At 38.4% G+C, this 24,717-nt stretch overlaps 1 protein-coding gene across 1 annotated transcript in view; it reads right to left on the reverse strand.

Annotated features, from left to right (window-relative positions):
- Positions 1-24,717, reverse strand: part of Iqcm (IQ motif containing M) — a 372,144-nt gene that overhangs the window by 243,266 nt on the left and 104,161 nt on the right. Inside the window, exon 6 of the mRNA XM_052166437.1 lies at positions 5,279-5,394. Within this exon, the coding sequence (XP_052022397.1) occupies positions 5,279-5,394 (116 nt within the window). The remainder of the gene's footprint in view (positions 1-5,278; positions 5,395-24,717) is intronic.

Here is a 24,717-nt window from a genome sequence, read left to right on the forward strand (position 1 = left end):
AAGGCATAAGATGCCTTCTTAAAATAAAAAAGATGCTGAGTATAAAATGTTTGTTGTGCAAAAATGAAGACCTGATTCAATCCCTGCATCCATGTAAACTATGGGTGTGAACCATGACATTTCTGTGCTGAGGCAGCAGAACCAGGGAGATCCCTGGGGTTTGCTGGCAGATACATTATCTAAAATGCTGAGGTCTAGCTACAGTGTTCATCTCTGGCCTAGACCCACACATGTACACATGTGCACATGTGCCTACACACATGAATAAAAATATAAAAAATAGAAAGTAATTCTCATGCAACCAATTCTAAAACCAAATTGCATTTGCTCCTAATTCTCTACTTCCAAGTTAATGTCAGGCATGTTCCTTTCATGTGGGTTCAGCTGCAACAAGAGGTTTCTTCCTGCCCCAAGGACGTGGTGTCACTGGATGGCCATACGCCTCTACAGTACAGACCATACGCATATCTCACCCTCATTTCTTGAGTCTTTTCTCCTAAGGCACATGCACTAAGGAAAACCCCCATGCCCTCATTCTAAGGGATCACAAAAGTGACTGAGTTCCTCTCAGAGATAGCTTTCTGAACCCTGGAGCTGCTGCAACAGAAGGAATCAAACAATCAACTGAGGAAGTCTCGCATGACTGACAATAAGCATGTTTCTTCACTGCACTGTTTATAAAGATTAGCTAGAAACGTCTGTCAATATCTGTTTTAATTCTTATCGTTTTCAAACATGTTACAAGTTGGGGATAGTGAGATGCCTTGGTGGTTAGGTGCACATGCTGCTCTTTCAAGGGAAGCCATTATAGTTCTCACTCTGCAGACGTGAGCACTGCAGACGGTAGCTCGTGAGCACTGCAGACGGTAGCTCGGTAGCTCGTGAGCACTGCAGACGGTAGCTCGTGAGCATCCGTAGCTCCAGTTTCAGGGTCCAATCACCCTCTTCACGCATGTGGTATGTATATATAAAAAAACACACATAAAATAAAACAGTGCTAATGATACAAACATTAAATGTTACATCTCTAAAGACTGAAGAATACCAGAGGTTTGTTTTGCTTTGTTTTGTTTTGCTTTGCTTTGCCTATTATGATTTTAGTAGCCAGGTCTGTACTCTCTAGGACTGCTGTATGTATTCTCAGAATTTTGATGTGAGACTGAAAGATAAAATGGAGACAGTAGTCTTGCCTATCTGATTATAAAGTAATTTTAAATTTTGATGTTTATATAGGATATTATACCATGGGTTTCTGTTACCTTAGATAACATTATCTTTCAAGATAATTAAAGCCATAAGTATCTTAATTTTCAGAGGCCATAAAGCATAACTCAAGTGGTTTTTTTCCTCAAGGATACAGAGTTTTATTTATTCTATAAAAAATATTAACAATACAAAAAATAAGATGATTTCTCAAAGAGTTAAATGTAAAATACAATGTAAATTGGCAATCTCATTTTTGGCACATACTCCAAAGGAATAAACACAGAGATTCAGATATGTGAACCCCGACATTACTCTGAACATTCAAAAGATGAAAGCTACACATTTGATAGATACCCAGTCTGAAACATAGTATTGTTCAGTCCAGGAAAGGAGTTACATCTGATACACAATACAATCCAAAATAAACTTCTAAGACATCACCATTCACTAAAGGAGAAAGCAGACTATAAGATTCTGATTATTTGAGGTACCTGTAGGAGTCAAGTCACAGAGGCAGCAAGCAGCAAGTGTAGTGGTGGCATCTGGGAGTTCAGGAAAGGAGCTACAGAGAATTAGCACTCAGCAGGGACAGGGTTTGGCAGTTTTTGATAACAAAGGTGTACTAAAGATGAGTGACAGCAGCTGCAGTTCTGCAGGAGTGTGGGTGTGATTGCAGCAGCTGCCGTTCTACAGGAGCGTGGGTGTGAGTGCACTCAGCCAGAGTGGTAAGAGTAGTCAGAACAGGCTACTTTAGGATATGCACTTTTAATTAAATAAAATAATTCTGTAATAATTTTACTTATTCAAAACATGAAATAAACTTAGAACTTATTCTTGTATCTCTACATGAAATGTTAGTGTTTTGTAGGATAGGAGAATCCTTAGACAAAGCAAAAGCCATCTCTAAAGGATTAAAGACAGTTCTAATAGTAAACCTTGAAAAATCCAGGGGTGCCAGATAAGATACAGCCTTAATTAACTAACTGCACTTATGCAAAATGGTTATGACTGCTCACCTTTTCTATTTGTGTGAAGGGAACAGGTCGGTGTTAGGCGTCTTCCACAGTCACTATTTACCTTACATCTAAGACAGTCTCTCACTGAACACAGAGCTCACGGACTTGCTTGAGGAGCCAGCGGGCAGGCTCAACCCTCTCCTTCTCACCTTCCAGAGCTGGGGTTGCAGACACACAGCACTAGGTCTGGTTTCTACGTGGGCGCTGAGAGTCCAAACCCAGGTCAGCATGCTTCCGTGGCAAGCACATTATAAGCCGAGCCATTTCTCACAGTGCTCATTTCTCTACAGCAACCATGTATACAAGTGCACACTTTTTCTTATCAGAGTTAGCATTTTCCCCAACTTTCTGCTCTTCCCCAATGTAAACCTGACAAAAATCAGTGAGAAAGGACCACAAAAGAACTTGAATGCTATAGTGCTTTGAAGTTTCCTTTGACAAGCAAAAATTCATCAATTTTTAATTCACATAACTTTTTCAACACAAGGGCAGAATGTAGCTAGATCCATTGTAGGAACATGGAACTCTCTCCCTAGTAGAGTCCTTCTTCCTCTTTGGAACTTCACACAAACACGTTGACATACACATTTCAAGAAATATTTTTGTCTTTGAACATCTACCAGAAAGGCCCATTAAGCTCCACTTACAGCACACGCCCTCCTTTCTAGCCTCCAAACTCTTTCACATTCCCACTAAGAACCTCTCCAAAGGCTTGTGAGCCACTATGTTTACCACAGCGGTGACTCCATTTCTCAGTACTGATTTTCTATACTGGTGATTTTATACCACCAGGATTAAGTATACCAGGATTATACTTAGGAGAGAAAGGGTTTTTTCCGTGGTTTGAGAGAGTGGAGTCTGTAATGTGAGGGACAGCATAGCGGCAAGTCTATTTGATACTTGGAGAGACAGCTGGTTACATCATGTCACCAAGTTGGGAAGCACAGGAAACAAAAATCAAGTTATAACCATAAGGCTCACTAGCTCCCATCTAGTTTCAGCTCCATGAATGTCAGATAACCTATCAAAACAATGGTAACAGCTAGTAATCAAGTGTCTAAGCACATCAGCCTATAGGAGACATTTTCCTTCTAAACTATAACAATGATGGATTAAGTCATGTCTTCCATAATGAATATATAACAATGACTTAACTTTTTTCAGGAAATTATGTTTCTGTGACTTCCATATCTACATTCATGAAGACATGTAAATGTAGACATGTCTATAGTTTCCATAAAAAAAACCATATAATTTCCATACCCAAAACAGACTTGTAAAAATTTGGTTTTAGTAGACTCATAAAGATATTAGTAACATAATTAACACCATAAGATAAATGTGACTTAATTTTAAAGTTGTGATTATAGGAAAAATATAAATGAAACATTTTTAAATGGCAAGTTAAGAACTATTCCTGGTGAATGGGTAAAGGTGCTTTCCACTAATCTTGAACATAGGTTTAAACCCCAAAATCTATACACTATAAGAAAGAACTAACTATTGTATGTTGTCCTCTCGCCTGTGAGCCATGACCCATGTATCACTGCTGAAGAACAATAAATAAATAAATAAATAAATAAATAAATAAATAAATAAATAAATAAATAAGCAAGCAAGCAAATAAATGTAAGGGACTATTCAACATAAGGAAACATTTCAAATATATTTCATTGATCTAACAAAATTATGAATTAAATCGTATTTTTCAAATATGCTAGAGTCCCAGTGTGCCCATCTTGGGTATACAGCTCTTAGGAAGCTAAGATTAAATGTAATCAGAAGTTAGAAGACACCAGGATCCATGCAAACAGAGGGAAAGCCAGGGGAGGGCACACAGAAGGCAGCTGCCTCGCAGCCAACCATGATGCCTCAGAAGAAACAGCTGCCAGCAACCTTGATCCAGACTGTGAGAAGAACGAACGTTTGCTGTTTAATCAATCCGGTACCACTCACTGTCATAATTTTTATAGTGTAGCAAATGGGAAGGGAAGACAACTAAATAAATCATCAACATATAACAATATAGGATAAAAGAAAAGTGGGGTCACGCATATTTACACACAGGGGAGATCATATAAGAAGCATTAGACATACAGACTGACTCTCTGAGACACAGTGTTACAGCTCTGTAATCTTTCATTAAAAAAAATTGGTGCTAAAGATGTTTGTTTAAAGCTGACTTTCCTGTGGTATTCACACCACTGTATCTAAGGACTTGCTCTAGTAGAAGAACCCAAAAGACTGTCAGACTAGAGGTTCACGTGCTCTGTATTGGAGTCTCTATCCTAAAATCCATACATAAGGAGTCAGGAAATTCATTTGGATATTCTCAGTCCTTCCATTATCACTTCATGTAGTTGTTTTCTTTCTTTTTTTTAAATAGTTTTATTTATTTATTTATTTATTTATTTATTTATTATGTATACAGAAGATGGCACCAACTCTCATTCAGATGGTTGAGAGCCACCATGTGGTTGCTGGGAATTGAACTCAGGACCTCTGGAAGAATAACCAGTGTTCTTAACTGCTGAGCCATCTCTCCAGCCCCATGTAGTTGTTTTCATCCTCAGTCTCTACTTGACTCCTTGATATAATATAGAAAATAGTAGCCGTGCGATCACATATACAAGAAACCATGTGACAATCCTTTGACTCAGTGCTTTTCTAATAAAATATTATGCACATATTATGGGTCAAGGTGGTTAGTAAATTTTACACCAAGCATGATTTAAAAAAAAAAAAGTTCAAGATTTGCTTCTGGAAGAGAAGATTATTTATCTATTTTGGTGAGGTTGCTTTTGATTTTGAGACAATATCTTAGAATTGTTACCTAGGCTGGCCTCAAACACACAGTCAGTCTCCTGCTTTAGCTTCACAGGTGCTGGGACTGCAGGCATGAACTGAAAAGACATGGCTAGGGAGATGACGTTCAATGAAGAGTTTAAAAGTTAAATAGGTCCACCATAAAATTCCATATTTTTTCATTAAAATTGACACAATAGTTTACTAGGGGGAAAAAGTAAATACCATGTCCATATTTAAAAAATACTTACCATATAATAATCCTTGAAAATCACTGAGGATCCTGATAAACTCTGAGCAGATTCATGAGGCAATTGGGAAGACCTTATTGATGCGATGCTCTTCCAATCAGAAAGCGTCCTGTCAGCTAGAAATATTGATGGAGGTTAAAATAATATTTATCTAAGACGAGTACATACTGATCGTAGTGCTTAATGATACAGAGGGAAAGCAAATCATCTTTATGGGCTCACTTTTCTGTGTTAAAATCACATCTTGTCATCTCATCAGAGAGAGATGAAGAAGCGATGGCCCTGCACAAAGAGAGACTTGAATTAATTAGCTCTTTCCCAGTGTGCTGTCTGCAAGCTAATGGGTTCATCCTCAGGACACACTTCTCCAACAATGTGGACTCCTATTTTTTTTTAAGGAGACTTCACATAAAATCCTATTTGTGAATTGCACACATTAAAATAAAGGGAAAATTTCTCTGTCATGTAAGTACACTAAAAGGAAGTCCAGAAAATTCTTATTAAGGACTAAGTTTTAAAACAGTAAAATAGATGAAGTTATGAAAGAGGAAACAGCCAGGCAGCAGATGCACTCACTTCTTCCATGGAAATTCTGCTACAATCTTTTCATAAAAAAAGAAAAGGAAAGGAAGAGCATGACAACTAACGTGTACTCCTGGGAGCTCTCAGAGACTGAGCCACCAACCAAAGAACACGCATGGGCTTGAACGAGGCCCGGGCACCTGTGTAGCAGGTGTGCAGCTCAGTCTCCATGTGAGCGCTAGCAACTGTGGTATGCTCCCAGCTGGCCTCAGTGAGAGAGGATGTGCCCACCCTGGCATGGAGTTTATGTACCAGGGTGGGGAGATACTCAGGGAAAGCCGCCCTCTCAGAGGATGTGGGAGGTGGGGGGGGGGGGGTATCAGTGAGGCAAGAGTGACGGGGCGCAGCATTTGATGTATAAACAAATTAAAAAGAAAAAAGAAAATGATGAGATTTGAGATTTACCTGATTATTTATCAAAATTACCCATTATTTTGTAAAAAGAATATTTAGTTCAATCTTGCCATCCAAATAAACCAAATCATATCAGATTTCCAACTTTCCTAATATTTACTCATATATTCTCTTCAGAAAATATCAGCTCAATATTTATGATGTGTTATTACACAGCAATTAGGAAACTTCAGACATAATTGTTCTACTTAGCTGTTTCTATTTATTTATAGGATCATAGACTAAATGTCTTATAGGGAAGCAAAATGTAAATTAAAATCATAAAAGAGCAAATGTTACTGTACACATATCCTAATATATGCATATTTTATTCATATATGATTGTCTGTTTAGTCAAGAGTCTCTGGTCTCTATCAAAGCATTTAATTCTGCATCTCCCAAAACTTATAAAAACTCGGTTAAAGTAAAAGATATGTGACTTTTCCAGGTACACATCTTTTGTTGTTTTAATCTAACCAGTTCTCTGTAAGCTACTTATTGAAATTTGCTTCCACTAAAGAATTTCCTGTATTCATATTGAGTCATGAATGAAATACGTGGTTTACTGTGCTCTCTTTTAAAAGAGGTTTTAAACGCTTTGATAGAGACCAGGGCATTTCAGAGGTATGGAAAGTCCTCCACCTTCCTGTAAAGTTGGGGTAGTTTTTATTTGTATAAGTGTTTTGTATGCATGTACATCTGTGTGCCATGAATCCATTGTCCATGAAGCAAACAGGAAGGTGTCAGATCCCGTGGAACTATTTACAGGTGGTTGGTAGATACCATGTGGGTGCTAGAAATCACACCAGAGCTTCAGGAAGCATAACCAGTTCTGTTAACCAGTGAGTCATCCCTCCCTCCAGTCTCCTTGTGAAACTTTCTCTTTTTTTCAATTTTTTATTAGACATTTTATTTACATCTCAAATGTTATCTCATCTGGTTTCCCCTCCGAAAACACCCTATCCCATACCGCTTCCCCCTGCTCACCAACATACCCTCTCCCGCTTGCCATCCTAGTATTCCCCTATACTGGGCATCCAGCCTTCACAAGGACAAGGGCCCCTCCTCCCTTTGATGTTCAACAAGGCCATCCTCTGGTACATATGCAGCTCGAGCCATGGGTCCCTCAATGTGCACTGTTTGTTTGGTAATTTAGTCCCGGGGAGCGCTCAGGATATTGGTTGGTTCATAATGTTGTTCCTCCTATGGGGCTGACAGCTCTTTCAGCTCCTTGGGTCCTTTTTCTTGCTTCTCCCTTGGGGACCTTGTACTCAGTCCAATGGTTGGCAGGCAGCACCCACTTCTATATTTATCAGGTACTGGCAGAGCCTCTCAGAAGACAACTATATCAGGCTCCTGTCAGCAAATGCTTGTTGGCATCCACATTAGTGTCTGGGTTTGATGACAGTATATGGGGTGGATCCCCAGGTGGGGCAGTCTCTGGATGGCCTTGCCTTCGGTCTCTGCTCCACACTTGGTCTATGTATCTCCTCCCATGGCTGTTCTGTTCTCCATTCTAAGAAGGACCAAATTATCCCTACTTTGGTCTTCATTCTTTTTGAGCTTCAATTGGTCTGAGAATTTTATCTTGAATATTCCAAGCATCTAGGCTAATATCCACTTAACAATGAGTGCATACCATGTGTGTTCTTTTGTGGTTGGGTTACCTCACTCAGGATACTTTCTAGTTCCATCCATTTGCCTAAGAATTTCATGAATTCATTGTTTTTAATAGTTGAATAGTACTCCCATGTGTAAATGTACTGCAGTTTCTGTATCCATTCCTCTGTTCTTTCCAGCTTCTGGCTATTAAAAATAAGGATGCTATGAACATAGTGGAGTATGTGTCCTTATTACATGTTGGATAATCTTCTGGCTTTATGCCCAGGTGTAGTATAGCTGGTTCCTCCACTAGTATGTCCAATTTTCTGAGGACATAGTGGTTGTACCAGCTTGCAATCCCACCAGCAGTGGAGGAGTGTTCCCCTTTTTCCACATCCTCCTGAGCACCTGCTGTCTCCCGAGGTTTTGATCCTAGCCATTCTGATCAGTGTGAATGGAATCTCAGTGTTGTTTCGACTTGCATTTCCCTAATGACTAGGGATGTCCAACATTTCTTTAGGTGTTTCTCAACTATTCGGTGTTCTTCAGTTGAGAATTCTTTGTGTAGTCTGTACCCCATTTTTAATAGGTTTTTTTTCTTGACTAACTTCTTGAGTTCTTTGTATATATTGTATATTAACTCTCTTTCAGATGTAGAGTTGGTAAAGAACATTTCCCAATCTGTTAGTTGCCCTTTTGTCTTACTGACAGTGTCCTTTGCCTTACAGAAAATTTGTAATTTTATGAGGTCCCATTTTGTCAAGTCATGATCTTAGAGCATAAGTTATTGGTATTCTATTCACTAAATTTTTCCCTGTGCCCATGTGCTCAAGGCTCTTCCCCCACTTTCTTTTCTATTAGTTTCAGTGTTTCTGGTTTTATGTGGAGGTCCTTGATCCACTTGGACTTGAGCTTTGTACAGGGAGATAAGAATTGATTAATTTGTATTCTTCTGCATGCTAACCACCAGTTGAACCAGCACCACTTGTTGAAAAAGCTATCTTTTCCTACTGGGTGGTTTTAGCTCTTTTTTCAAAGATCAAGTGACCACCATGATCAAGTAGGCTTCATCACAGAGATGTAGGGATGGTTCAATATATGGAAATCCATCAATGTAATCCACTACATAAACAAACTCAAAGAAAAAACCCACATGATCATTTCATTAGATGCTGAGAAAGCATTTGACAAAATCCAACACCCCTTCATGATAAAAAGTCTTGGAACGATAAAAAATTCAAGGCCTATACCTAAACATAGTAAAAGCAATATAGAACAAACCAGTGGCCAGCATCACACTAAATGGAGAGAAACTTGAAGCAATCCCACTGAAATCAGGGACTTGATAAGACTGTGCACTCTCTCCCTACCTATTCAATATAGTATTCAAAATTCTAGCCAGAGCAATTAGTCAACAAATGGAGGTCAAACTAATACAAATTGGTAAGAAAGAAGTTAAAGTATCACTATTTGCAGATGAAATGAAAGTATACTTAAATGACCCCAAAAATTCTACCAGAGAACTCCTAAACATGATAAACAACTTCACCTAAGTGGCTGGATATAAAATTAATCAAACTAATCAGTAGCCTTCTTATAATCAAAGGATAAAGAGGCTGAGAAAGAAATTAGGTAAATGATGCCCTTCACAATAGTCACAAATATTATAAAATACCTTGATGTGACTCTAACCAAGCAAATGAAAGATCTGTATGATAAGAACTTGAAGTCTCTGAAGAAAGAGATTGAAGAAGATCTCAGAAAATGCAAGGATCTCCCATGCTCGTGGAATGGCAGGGTTAATAAAGTAAAAATGGCCATCTTGCCCAAAGCAATCCCCACAACAGATCCCCAACAGATAGAATGCAATCTCCATCAAAATTCCAACTCAATTCTTCATAGAGTTAAAAAGAGCAGAGGATGGCCATTTCAGACATCAATAAGAGGAGAGGCCAATGGTCCTGTGAAGGCTTGATGCCCTAGTGTAGGGGAATGCCAGGTCCGGAAAGCAGGAGTAGGGATTGGTAAGTGGGGGAGGGGAGATGGGATAGGTGGTTTTTCGAGGGGATAACATTTGAAATGTAAATAAAGCAAATGTATAATAAGAATAATATAAATAAGGAAATCTTATCTTGAAACATTTAAAAAATGTCATTTTGAATTTTAAGAGTCACTAGAGTAATAATATTTGTGTTTTGAAAACAAGGAACTAGCCATTTAAATATATGTGTGTATATGTATACATTTCATAATGAAATATTATTATTTCATTCATCAGGAAAATATAAATTCAGAAAAGTATTCTATTGGCTACTGAAGAAAAAATGTAAAATTATATACATAGGGCATGGAGGGTGTATGGGTAGACTGTTATGCATATAAATTTTTAATGCCAGCCATGTAGAGTGGAAACACAGAGTCCCAAGTAAATATTTTCCTGTTCTTCTCTTCATACCAAATTTCAAAGCAAACAAGACAAAAAATGCTAACTCTGATGTATTATGGTCTCTTCAATGTCTCTGCAATTCTAATTTTACAATAGTGGAATCTACTGATAGTCTCATCCACTGTCTGTCTTTAGCTTGGCATTAATAAAACTCATGTTTGACATCATGCAGCCTTGTTTGAAACAATATTGGTATGGCTACTAAGAATGTATAATGACCTTAGTTCTGGCTCAGGATATTAAGTTGATATAACAGTCAGATTCACTCTTCCTTGGAAAAACTCTGATCATCATGGAATTCAGCCATATTAAAGGAAGGGTGAAATTTTTTTTTTTTTTTTTTTTTTTGGTTTTTTCGAGACAGGGTTTCTCTGTATAGCCCTGGCTGTCCTGGAGCTCACTCTGTAGACCAGGCTGGCCTCGAACTCAGAAATCTGCCTGCCTCTGCCTCCCAAAGTGCTGGGATTACAGGCGTACACCACCACCGCCTGGCAAATATTTTGTTCCTCAGTTAAATTATTTACTTGTTAGTCTACTAACCAGTATAAAGTGTAAAAAAAAAATCAATCGGGGCTGGAGAGATGGCTCAGCGGTTAAGAGCACCGACTGCTCTTCCAAAGGTCCTGAGTTCAATTCCCAGCAACCACATGGTGGCTCACAACCATCTGTAATGGGATCTGATGCCCTCTTCTGGAGTGTTGAAGACAGCTACAATGTACTTATATATAATAAATAAATAAATCTTAAAAAAAAATCAATCAACTCTGAAAAACAATGACGATATTCTGTGTCTTATAGTTTCAAATATTCATCCAGGACTTAATTCATTGTACAGACTCCTCAATCTTCAACGGTAAAGTTACATGTATATCAAAGAAATGTTTTAAATAATTTTGTCTTGATTTATCAGTAAACATTTTATTTCTATGCCTGTTTTATAGATTCCTATACTTGGTGGCACAATTTCTGAGGCAAAAGAGGGTTGCAAGTCAAAAAGTTTAGGAAGCCCTGTTCTAGAGAACTGAACACCTATCTCTAATCTCCAGTTTAAGTTCATGAATTTTTCTGGAGTCAGGGCAATATCTGACATGAAGTGGTCCCATGCCTCTTTCTCATTAGCACTGAGAGGAAAGTAGCTACACAAATAATGGGGAAAAAATTGACCTCAGCTAACAGCCCTCTGATTCTCAACAAAGGTGCCACAAACATCCATTGGATAAAAGCCCTTTATGAAAAATGGTGCTTGGAAAACTGTGCACACACACTTGTAGGAGAATTTAGCCAGACTACCAGATTCCCACCCCACCCCCTCTACAAATCAGCTCAAAAACCTTAATGTAAGACCAGAAACTATAAAACACCTCAAGGTATCAGCATAGGCCAGGATTTTTTTTATTATATATTTTTATTTTCTATATTCTTTGTTTACATTCCAAATGATCTCCCCTTTCCCAGTTGCCCCCTTCCCATATGTCCCATAAACCTTCTCTGCACTCATTCTCCAATCACCTCCCTCCTTTTTCTCTGTCCTTATATTCCCCTCTGATGCTAGATCAAGCCTTTCCGGGATCCAGATCCTCTCCTTACTTCTTCATGGGAGTCATTTGTTATGCTAATTGTGCCTTAGGTATTCAGAGCTTCTGGGCTAATTAATATCCACTTATCAGAGATTGCATTCCATATGTATTCTTTTGTGATTGGGTTGCCTCACTTAGGATGATATTTTCCAGATCCAACCATTTTAGGCCAGGATCTTTAAACCTTTTTTGCACATGATAACTGTGAAACTGAGAGCAACAGTGGCAAAAGGGTTTGTGCTAAATTGAAAAACTTCTGTGCAGTATAAGAGACAACAGAGTGAAGTGACAGTCTACAAAAAATGGAGAGGAATCCAAGCACCAAAAGGGTAATAATAAACTCAATAAATGGACAAATTATATAAAAAGACCCTTCAAATGAAGGATAGCAGACCAATAGATACATAAAAGATGTCTAGAATCTTGAGCCATAAGACAAATGCAAATCAAAACTACAGAGATAAATGTACAAAATTAAATTCAAGTCAAATAGTTACTGTGAAGAAACCAGAAACTGAGAAGTGCCACTCCAATGCTGGGTCACATGGGGACGACCCACTACGAATGTAAATTAGGGAACCTGAATGGAATGCAATATGAAAGTTCCCCAAAGAATTGAAATAGAACTATCTGATCCAGCTATAATACTTCTGGTATTTACCCAAAAAGAACCAAAATCAGCTTACTACAGAGAAACTTGTACAACCACCTTTCCCTGTTGTGCTAACATAAGTAACAGCTAGGCTACAGAACCAGTCAAGGGGTCAATCAATAGACAAACAGAAAAATGTGGAGTGTGCACAAGTGAGATTTAGTCAAACATAAAGATGTGATTGTGTCATCTGCAGAATAAAATATGGAACAGAAGATCATCATGTTAAATCCAAAAAACCATACTAAGACATTTGCCACCTTTCATGTGCACTGTTAGGGTCCAGGAAGATAGATGGGAGTGCAACTTAAAACGGCACCAGTGTAGTTGTGAAAGAGGAGAGTTGGAGAAAGGAGTCAAAGAAAGGTCAGTCGAGGGTGTGAGCATGATCAAAGTCGTGTGTGTGTGTGTGTGTGTGTGTGTGTGTGTGTGTGTATGTGTGTGTGTGTGTGTGTGTGTGTGTGTGAGAGAGAGAGAGAGAGAGAGAGAGAGAGGTGTGTCTGGATGTGTCTGAGTGTGTGTCATGTGTGTTTCTGTGTGGAGAGATTTTAAGGAAATGCAATAATCTATATTATTATTATATATTAAATTGAGAAAAAATAAAAGAAAAACTCAAACACTATAGAATTATCTGAGCAAAGCAGTGGATCTTCTTGACCACCAATGGATCAAAGCTCCACGTGGAATTAATACCATACAATTTATTTCTAAAGGAGAACTCAGAGTTTTCAAATACTTTATCCTGTTTACCCACCAGACAGACTCTTGCAGTTGAAAAGGCCATGTATTATTTTCTCCAGTATGTAGGTATCACACTAGAAAATATAGCTATAATGTTTCCACTCCAGGAAGCAGTAAAGCCTCCACTAAAATCTTCAAGGCAATCATTCACACACTGATGTATGCTAATGACTTCCCTTAGAAGCTGGCATGCAAGGTGACAAGCAACAAATCCCAGTTTATTCCACAAAGTCAGCCCAAAGTTATAAGCTTATAGTTTAAAGAAAACCAGAGCCATTTGTCAGACTAAATTATCACAAATTCTTCTCAGAGTCAACAATCTTCTCAGGTAATGCCACAGAGACGAAGACTCTGAAATCTAGGTGTGTGTGTGTGTGTGTGTGTGTGTGTATGTGTGTGTGTGTGTGTGTGTGTGTGTGTGTGTGTGTGTGTGTGTGTGTGTGTAAAGGCTGCACGGGAGCAGGCTGTATGTTAATAGGCAGAATAATTAAAATTTTCATCAAAATTCTCAGCAGCAGTGAAGAGCAGCAATTCTTGAGCATTAAAAACAAATGCTAAAGACCTCCTCACACTGATGTCTTCCTGACTTTGCATTTCCTCGTTTCTTATTTTAGGCTCTCTCTTGGAAAATACACCAAGTTCATATTATTCTGCTGTCTTCTGCATATCTCACTGCCAATCTAGACACAAGTGGAAATGCTTCACAGGTTCCTTATGTCCCAGCCCCGGTGACTCTAAATGGCATGCCAACCAGCAAAAGCAAGAAAGTTCAAGCTCCCAAGTAATCCAACTTCATGAGGGGACATAAATGTTTTCACAGGATTTTAAAGTGCCATCTTTTGGGAGACAGAATATTTTTACCAGATAACCCTTCATTAGTTTTTAATATCTTCACAATTATAGTGGTAATAGTTTCTAAGTATTCTCCAGGTGGAAGACTTTTCACTTTTATCCAAATTTATGTACTTACATGAGCCAATTATTTAAACAGGTGGAAGACGTCTCTGAAACCTAATGAGCATAGCTGTTTTAGAAATTTAAATTACTCGAAGGATTCACAGAACACTGGTAAGCATTCCTCCACGTCAGAAACAACAGATTTGTTCAGTTCATCTGAACGTTGGCAAAAGACCACAGCAATTCAAACTTTGCATAGAAGGTTTCACTCAACCAAGAAACTAAATGTTGTGAAGTAACAGGGCATGCAGCTGCCTCTGAAGAATGCCCCAACAAGAAACCAATATATCTTTATTAGGACATGACAGAACCAAATGGATTTAGCGGTCCTGGGTCCCCAGAGCCTCTTTAATGCTAAGCTCATTTTGTTTCCTTTCTATCAATCCCTTTGTATCAATTAATTCTTAGAGTTAATTACACATGCAGTTTTAATCTGTAGGTAATTACAAACAATTAATAGGAGAGAGAATTAGCAGTTCTTAGTTTGATTATCTATATAATTAAAAGGGATGGTAACCTAGAGTTGACAAATAGCATCTTAATCATTTGAATAATCAAACCCAAAAAAGTTGCTTGGGTAGCTGAATTCTGCTATATTAGTTGAATTTTTAGAATAAATGGCTAAATTGTCCATTTAAACTAATTCATATGTATTATTTTGTAAAATGAAGTGAACAATTTATGTGCTCTAAAATTGTCATAGCCACCTTCTTTTGTTTGAATAAAATGAACTGGTTTGAAATAGATTCAAGAAAAATAAAGATGTAGAAGAAAAACAATATTCCTCAATATTTTGATGTTTATGGCTGAGACCTCTATAAAAATTGATTAATAAAAAATTCTGTTTATTTATTAAAGTTTTACATGACACAAAACTTAAGTCATTTTATTACTGAATCTGGTATTACTGAGGAGACATGCCTCTCCAGGTATCTCTGAGAGTGTCTCCAGGGAGATTTAGCTGAAGAGAGACAATTCATCCTAGATGTGGACGATGCCACGGCACAGACCAGCATCCCAGGCAAAAATAAGAATAAGGAGGACATCAGCTTAGCACCAGTGTTTGGAAACAATGTGTTCAGAAGCCCCACACTCCTGCCTTCAATGCTAAACCTGTTTGCTCTCCCTGCCCCCCTTCCACCACCAAGACAGACTATATGCAAACTATGGGACACAGTTAGCCCTTCTTTAGTTGCCTCTAATCAATTATATTTTATCACAGCAATGGGAAATTTAATTAATGTTAGTCTGATATATGGATGGTAACATTATTCATAGTGTTACTAGATGAAGGGAGGGAAGGAGGGAGGGAGGGAAGGAGACACGGAGACAGGGAGGGAGGGAGGGAGGGAAGGAGGGAGGGAGGGAGGAAGGAAAGAGATAGTGTTTCTCTCTCTCTCTCTCTCTCTCTCTCTCTCTCTCCCTTCACATCTATCAAAATCTATTTGGAGTCCACAACTCTAACACAAGAGAAAAAAAAACAACTCCAAGTGGAAGAAGGTTTGCAATAAACCTGTTAGGAGAACACGCCATGCAAAGGCTGAATGTGACAGATTTGTCAGTAATGCATAATGAAGATTATAATTTGTCATGCCCCAAATAGGTAGTGCTAATTAAGAAAAAAGAAGTGGAGTAAGAAAGATCTTATCTCAGCCGAGCCTGAGTGTTGTAGGTTGACATTTAAAGATTATTGGGGACGGTGGAGAAAAAGATATATGCAAAAGTGGGTAATTGACACACCTTAAGAAAATGAGAAATGCTGAAGAAAAATCACATGCTGTACTGTGGTCACTCCCTTGGAATAGAACTCCTTCTCTCTATGCAGGCCTACATCCATGGTAATGTGATTTAATCTGTACTGAAAATGTAGTTTGCAAAACTAATCACCCACACACACTTCCTGATCTAATCTGAACAGTAACCCTAAGAGTCAAGGGTGTGGATTCTGTCCTCATTTCGCAGAGGAGTACATATAGTACCTCCCATCCCCTAGTGTAGACAACTGATAAGATGTGTGAACTCAGATCTGAATTTGACACCTACCACATTGAGACACAAGGCAAGGTCAATAGTTGACTCAATAGCATCTCCCAAGATGCTGACATACTGACTCTGGAAATGAGAGAGGAGAGAGAGAGAGAGAGAGAGAGAGAGAGAGAGAGAGAGAGAGAGAGAGAGAGAGAGAGAGAGAGAGAGAACCTTGAATTCTCCTGGTGGGCCTTACATATAATTACAAGTGTATTTATAAAACCAAGGGATATATGAGCATATGGGAGGAACAGAGTAGTGATAGAAGCTACTAGTAGATCATAGTGTAAGGGACATGGATTGGAGCAGGAATTCAGGGATCATCAATAACTAGAAAAGGTGACAAACTTGATTCACCATTAGTCGTTAGAAAGAACCAGAACTACACATATGCTAAGTCCAGGGATATTAATTGTATTTTTCTTGCCTCTGGGACTATATTCAGAAAACAGTTATGCATAGAATTGACAGACCAAGTCTGATACCATTGTCAGAGTTTAAACTAGATGGATAGTGTGTGATTTATAAATGGCTGATAGTTCCACAGAAAACGAATATGGTCTCATGTCGAAAATTCCAGGAAAGAAAATTAAATACAAAAAATATTTTTAGTTTTTAAATTTTTATCTCATTGTATATATATGACTGCTTTGCCTATGTATATTGCCGCTTACCATGAGCACACCTGGTGCCTTGAAACCTATATGAGGACATCGGATCCCCTAGAACTGGAGTTATAGATGGTTGTGAACTGCAGTGGGTGTTGGGAATTGAACCCAGGTGCTCTTATTTGATGAAGCATCTTCCAAGCCTCCTCTAAAAATATTCTAGTAGACCAGGGGTCAAATTTATCACTGTTGTTGTAGTAATAATAATTATTATTATTATTTATATTATTTATATAATAATATTAATTATAATTAATAATATTGATAATAATTATTGTTATTTTATTAATAATGCTATAATAATAATTATCATCATTATTAAATACAGTAAGCAAAAAATAAGATTAAAAACTAGTAAAAGTCGTGAGAAAAATAAAATTTTAAATGAGCATTTTTTTATTCAATATATTTTTATTTACATTTCAAATGATTTCCCCTTTTCAGGACCCCCCCCACTCCCCGAAAGTCACATAAGCCGCCTTCTCTCCCCCTGTTCCCCCATCCACCCCTTCCCACTTCCCTGTTCTGGTTTTGCCCTATACTGCTACACTAAGTCTTTCCAGATCCAGGGGTCACTCCTCCGTTCTTCTTGTACCTCATTTGATGTGTGGATTATGTTTTGAGTATTCCAATTTTCTAGGTTAGTATCCAGTTATTAGTGAGTGCATACCATGATTGATCTTTTGAGACTGGGTTACCCCACTTAGTATGATGTTCTCCAACTCCATCCATTTGTCTAAGAATTTCATGAATTCATTGTTTTTAATGGCTGAATAATACTCATTATGTAAATATACCACATTTTTTTGCATCCACTCTTCTGTTGAGGGATACCTCGGTTCTTTCCAGCTTCTGGCTATTATAAATAGGGCTGCTATGAACATAGTGGAGCACGTATCCTTATTATCTGCTGGGGAATCCTCTGGGTATATGCCCAGGAGTGGTATAGCAGGATCCTTCAGAAGTGACGTGCCCAGTTTTCTGAGGAACCGCCAGACTGATTTCCAGAGTGGTTGTACCAGTTTGCAACCCCACCAGCAGTGGAGGAGTGTTCCTCTTTCTCCACATCCTTGCCAACATCTGCTGTCTCCTGAATTTTTAATCTTAGCCATTCTGACTGGTGTAAGGTGAAATCTCAGGGTTGTTTTGATTTGCATTTCCCCAATGACTAATGAAATTGAGCATTTTCTAAGATGCTTCTCAGCTATCCGAAGTTCTTCAGATGAAAATTCTTTGTTTAGCTCTGTACACCAGTTTTTAATAGGGTTATTTGGTTTTCTGGGGTCTAACTTCTTGAGTTCTTTGTAGATATTGGATATTAGCCCTCTATCTGATGTAGGGCTGGTGAAGATCTTTTCCCAATTTGTTGGTTGCCGATTTGTCCTTTTGATGGTGTCCTTTGCCTTACAGAAACTTTGTAATTTAATGAGGTCCCATTTGTCAATTCTTGAAATACAAAGAAAAAAATGTAAGTAGAAGGCTTCAAATGTTGTTTAGAAGCAGTAGGAGTGTGTGTGGCAGTACAGAATACCAAGTGAGCAGATTTGGCAAGCACTCCTTCAAAGCAGAGGACAAGCATTTTTGGACGGGAAAGAGGAGGAAGGTTAGAGAGTGGTGAGGACAAAAAGTGAGTGTCTGGAATGAATTGCACATGATTCCACATGGGACTTAAGATGAGATCAGATTAAGTACAAACAAATGTAACAAATTGTGGAATAATTTCGCAAACTGAGAAATGATCAGAATCTTCTAGCAAACTTTTCTTAAAGTTTGTGTCATCACTAACTAAAATGTTTGTTATATCCTACAAAACAAGAGAAATACATTTTAAACTATAAAAATAAAGATATTTGTTACAGATTTTCAAAAGAAAAATATGTGAAAAAGTGTAAAACGCAGATATTTTCAAATTCATTCTGCAAATGTGCAGAACTAATCAATAGTAGACCAACAACAGGATCTTCTACATAAATAAAAGTTGCAAAACAGAAACTATATTAGTAACTTTTCTTCAAGGTTTAAAGGCCACAGGGGAAAATTCTCAAATTGACTGAGAAAATCTTGCTTTTCATTTGCACACAATTCTCTGAAGAGAAACACATGAGTCAAATTTAAAATGGAAGAACCTTAATTCAGGTGCAAGAGAAGCAGCAGTTCTTCTGATACTGTATCCAGAACGTAAGGCTCATGTACTCCCATGGATTGGACATGCGGACTTAAGGGCTGGTCCTGACTACACCTGAGAAGCCACCTCATCTGCACACTATACTTTCCCAGGAACCCCACCATTTGATTCTAAAACATCACCTTGAACTCAAAGCCACTATGAAACTGTTAAGAGTTTTCAAGCAGGTTCTTGGGCTATGTTTACCAAAAGCCCCAAATCCAATGCACTGCAGTGGCTAAATATCTAACTTTATTAGGAGCCTAGTCACAGAATTCCAATAAACAAGATTATTCAAGAACAATAAATGGCCATTTTCATTTTCATAGAACTTATTAATGACTTGTCTTCTTCGTAAGAACTCAGGCTGCAGTACCTGACACATGGCATCCCCTCCACAAAGTCTCTCACTGTGCTGTGGAACAGCCTCTAAGTGTCCCCAAGAAGCCTAGAGGTTTGTCTAGGAAAAAAAATATACCTTGAAAACTGAGGGTAAAAAAATATATCCAAAGTTAATAGCAACAATTCCAGGGTATGAAATACCAGATCTCTGGCAGTATTTATTTGAGGATGGGGTTGAGAGTATTCTGTATCAATTATTCAATAAATCATATCTAATAGGAAGCTTAGAAACATGAATTAAAAACCTAGCCATATAATGTGAAACAAAATTAATTTAAATTATTGACAAAATCAGACTCTAGAGAAAGCATAGAACTTGAGGACCATTCACCTCTGTAAAAACTAAATTTTGCTCTTTTTATTAAAAAGAGTTTACACATGCAGAGCAGGAAATTTATTTTGTTGAAACTTCCTTTGACAAATAAACATAAAAATAAGCATTTTCTCTAAAAGTACCATCAATGAAATGACTTTAAGGGGTTGAGGCTAGCTCTACTATGTTCATAGCAGCCCTATTTATAATTGCCAGATGCTGGAAAGAACCCAGGTATCCCTCAACAGAAGAGTGGATGCAAAAAATGTGGTATATCTACACAATGGAGTACTATTCAGCCATTAGAAACAACGAATTCATGAAATTCTTAGGCAAATGGATGGAGCTAGAGAATATCATACTCAGTGAGGTAACCCAGACTCAAAAGGTGAATCATGGTATGCACTCACTAATAAGTGGATATTAACCTAGAAAACTGGAATACCCAAAACATAATCCACACATCAAATGAGGTACAAGAAGAAAGGAGGAGTGGCCCCTGGTTCTGGAAAGACTCAGTGAAACAGTATTCGGCAAAACCAGAACGGGGAAGTGGGAAGGGGTGGGAGGGAGGACAGGGGAAGAGAAGGGGGCTTATGGGACTTTCGGGGAGTGGGGGGGCTAGAAAAGGGGAAATCATTTGAAATGTAAATAAATTATATCGAATAAAAAAAAAAGCTAAGCATGGGACACGTTCCAGAAGAAAAAAAAAGGGGGGGAGGTTTGAGGCTAGGACAAAATCACTCAAGACTCAGAGCTGTAGTCTGTTCCCAGAAAAAGAGTAGAGGCAGCCTGTTGTCAGGGTCGCTTAGGGAATGCTTGGGCTTAGGAAGTGGGGACTCCTGATAGAAAGCCCCAGAGGCTCGGTCTCCTATAGACTTGAATTGCAGTCTGGAGACTCCTCATTCATCATCTTGGCCAGGAATCGCCATGAATCACATAATCTATGCTGGTAGCAAACTCTAGGAGAGAAGTTTTGACCACCGGTGTACTATTAATCCCCACAATTACTACAATACCTGGGACAAAATAAGAGTTCATTTATTTATCTGTTAGCAAGTGGATTTTTTAAAATGCTTTTGGCTTTGATTTTCTTCTTGAGACAGGGTCTCCTTGTCTGTACATACTGCCTAGCCTGAAACCCATTCGCACCCTGCTTTAACTGTCTGAGACCTGTGTTTAATGGTATGTGTTACCACACCATTTCTTTTAGAGTTAGACGATATATGTGTGCTTAACAGACACCAGCCAATTCATGGACTTTTAGGCAAATATAAGATCTTAGGGGAAAGTGAACTTTGGCTGAAAGTTTAATGCAAGTTTCCTCAGTGGTTCTTTTTATTACGCTGAAGGCAATAACAGTTATTTCTCAGTTAGTATAATGCAATTTTAATTTTTTATTTTATGTGTGTGAATATAGTGTCACTGCCTTCAAACACACTGGAAGAGGGCATCAGATCCCATTACAGATGGTTGTGAGCCACCATGTGGTTGCTGGAAATTGAACCCAAGGCCATAGGAATAGCAGTCCATACTCTTAACTGCTAAGCCATCTCTCCAGCCCCAGTTTTAATTTTTTTAAGACTTAATTTAGGGTAGTAAGATGGTGTAGTGAGCATAGACACTTGCCACTGAGGTTTTAGTATCTGAGCTTGAGCTCTAGAACCCACACAGAGTAAGAAGTGAATAAAAGACTCCAAGATTTAAATCAACTCAAGCAAATCAGTTGCCTTCCTATACTCAAAGGATAAGCAGGCTGAGAAAGAAGTTAGGGAAATGACACCCTTCAAAATAGCCACAAACAATATAAAGTATCTTGGTATGACTCTAACCAAACAAGTGAAAGATCTATATGACAAGAACTTCAGGTCTATGAAGAAGGAAATCAAAGAAGACCTCAGAAAATGGAAAAATCTGCCATGCTTGTGGATTGGCAGGATTAATATAGTTAAAATGGCCATCTTGCCAAAAGCGATCTACAGATTCAATGCAATCCCCATCAAAATCCCAACTCAGTTCTTCACAGAATTAGAAAAAGCAATTCTCAAATTCATCTGGGATAACAAGAAACCCAGGATAGCTAAAACTATTCTCAACAACAAAAGAAATTCTGGGGGAATCAGTATCCCTGACTTCAAGCAATACTACAGAGCAATAGTGTTAAAAACTGCATGGTATTGGCACAGTGACAGACAAGTGGAACAATGGAATAGAATTGAAGATCCAGAAATGAATCCACACAACTATGGTCACTTGATCTTTGACAAAGGAACCAAAAACTTCCAGTGGAAAAAAGATAGCCTTTTCAGCAAATGGTGCTGGTTCAATTGGAGGTCAGCATGCAGAAGAATGCGAATTGATCCATTCTTATTTCCATGTACTAAACTTCACTCCAAGTGGATCAAGGACCTCCATGTAAAACCAGACACACTGAAACTAATAGAAAAGAAACTGGGGAAGACCCTTGAGGACATGGACACAGGGGGAAAGTTCCTGAACAGATCACCAGTAGCTTATGCTTTAAGATCAAGAATTGACAAATGGGACCTCATAAAATTACAAAGTTTCTGTAAGGCAAAGGACACTGTTAAAAGGACAAAATAGCAACCATCAAATTGGGAAAGGATATTCACCAACCCCACATCTGATAGAGGGCTAATATCCAATATATACAAAGAACTCAAGAAGTTAGACCCCAGGGAACCAAATAACCCTATTAAAAAATGGGGTACAGATCTAAACAAAGAATTTTCACCTGAAGAAATTTGGATGGCCGAGAGGCACCTTAAGAAGTGCTCAACATCATTAGTCATTAGGGAAATGCAGATCAAAACAACCCTGAGATTTCACCTTACACCAGTCAGAATGGCTAAAGTGAAAAACTCAGGAAACAGCAGGTGTTGGCGAGGATGTGGAGAAAGAAGAACACTCCTCCACTGCTGGTGGGGCTGTAAGATGGTGTAACCACTTTGGAAATCAGTCTGGTGGTTCCTCAGAAAACTGGACATGAGACTTCCAGAGGACCCTGCTATACCTTTCCTGGGCATATACCCAAAGGATTCCCTGGCATGCAATAAAGACACATGCTCCATTATGTTCATAGCAGCCTTATTTATAATAGCCAGAAGCTGGAAAGAACCCAGATGCCCCTCAAAGGAGGAATGGATACAGAAAATGTGGTATATTTACACAATGGAATACTACTCAGCAATTAGAAACAATGAATTCACAAAATTTTTAGGCAAATGGTTTGATCTGGAAAATATCATCCTAAGTGAGGTAACCCAATCACAAAAGAATACACATGGAATGCAATCTCTGATAAGTGGATATTAATTAGCCCAGAAGCCCTGAATACCCAAGTCACAAACTGCATAACAAATGACTCCCATGAGTCCTGATCCTGGAAAGGATTGATCTAGCATTGGAAAGGAATATAAGGACAGAGAAAAAGGAGGGAGGTGATTGGAGAAGGGATGGAGAAAAGAAGGTTTATGGGACATATGGGGAGGGGGGAATCCAGGAAAGGGGAAATCATTTGGAATGTAAACAAAGAATATAGAAAATAAGAAAAAAAAAGAAATTCTATCATTTAAAGAATAGATGCAGAGGAAGATAATTGCCAATAATCAAAATCTTTTTAAAATGTTTGTATTTTGACAAAGCTCCAGTACAACAAAAGTGACAGGCAGTCTCCAGAGCATCCACCATCCTCACTCCCCAATGAACCAGACAGGCAAGACCAGGTACATAGAGATATCCTGAGTTTAACATCTCTCCGGACACAGCAGGCCAGGCTTCAGCCTCCGCCCAAAGCCTGGGCAGCTCTGTCCTAGGCCATTTGCCCTGCAGAATGATCACTACTAAGAAAGGGTCCCCAGAGCATCATCCATCTTTGCTCCCTGACAGACCAGACAGGCAACACCAGGTACACAGAGACAACCTGAGAAAAACATTGCTTGGGGCAAGGCACACAAGGGCTTTAATGGCACCCAAGAGTAGGACAGCCCATCTGCAATCTGTGCCTGGGAAAACCCAGTCAACCAAAGGTTCGGAAATAGCCTTACAGGCTCACAGGAGTTTCAAGTACCAGCCAGTGACAACAGAACCAACTAATGCCAGAAATAACCAGATGGCAAAAGGCAAACATAAGAACATTACTAGCAGAAATCAAGGCAATATGGCAGCATCCAAACCCAATTCTCCAACAACAGCAAATCCTGGATACCCCAACATACCAGAAAAACAAGATCTGGATTTAAAAATCACATATCATGATGCTATTAAGGGATTGCAAGAAGAACATAAATAAATCTCTTAAAGAAATACAGGAAAACATGAATCAAAAGGTAGAAGCTATTCCACAAAATAGAAACAGAAGTAATACTACCCAACTCATTCTATGAAGCCACAATTACCCTGATACCAAAACCACACAAAGATCCAATAAAGAAAGAGAACTTCAGATCTATTTCCCTTATGAATATCAATGCAAAAATATTCAATAAAATTCTTGCCAACCAAATCCAAGAACACATAAAAACGATCATCCACCATGATCAAGTAGGCTTTATCCCAGGGATGCAGGTTGGTTCAATATACGGAAATCCATCAATGCTATCCACTACATAAACAAACTCAAAGAAAAAAAACATATTGTCATTTCATTAGATGCTGTAAAAGCATTTGACAAAATTCAGCATCCTTTCATTCTTTCAAAAATTCAAGGCCTATACCTAAACATAGTAAAAGCAATATAGAGCAAACCAGTGGCCAGCATCACACTAAATGGAAACTTGAAGCAATCCCACTAAAATCAGAGACTAGACAGGCTGCCCCCTCTCTCCATATCTTTTCAATATAGTACTTATAGTTCTAGTTAGAGCAATTAATCAACATTAGGAGGTCAAAGGG

Source organism: Apodemus sylvaticus, chromosome 21 (genome assembly GCF_947179515.1).
Source record: "Apodemus sylvaticus chromosome 21, mApoSyl1.1, whole genome shotgun sequence".
Classification (NCBI taxonomy): Eukaryota; Metazoa; Chordata; class Mammalia; order Rodentia; family Muridae; genus Apodemus; species Apodemus sylvaticus.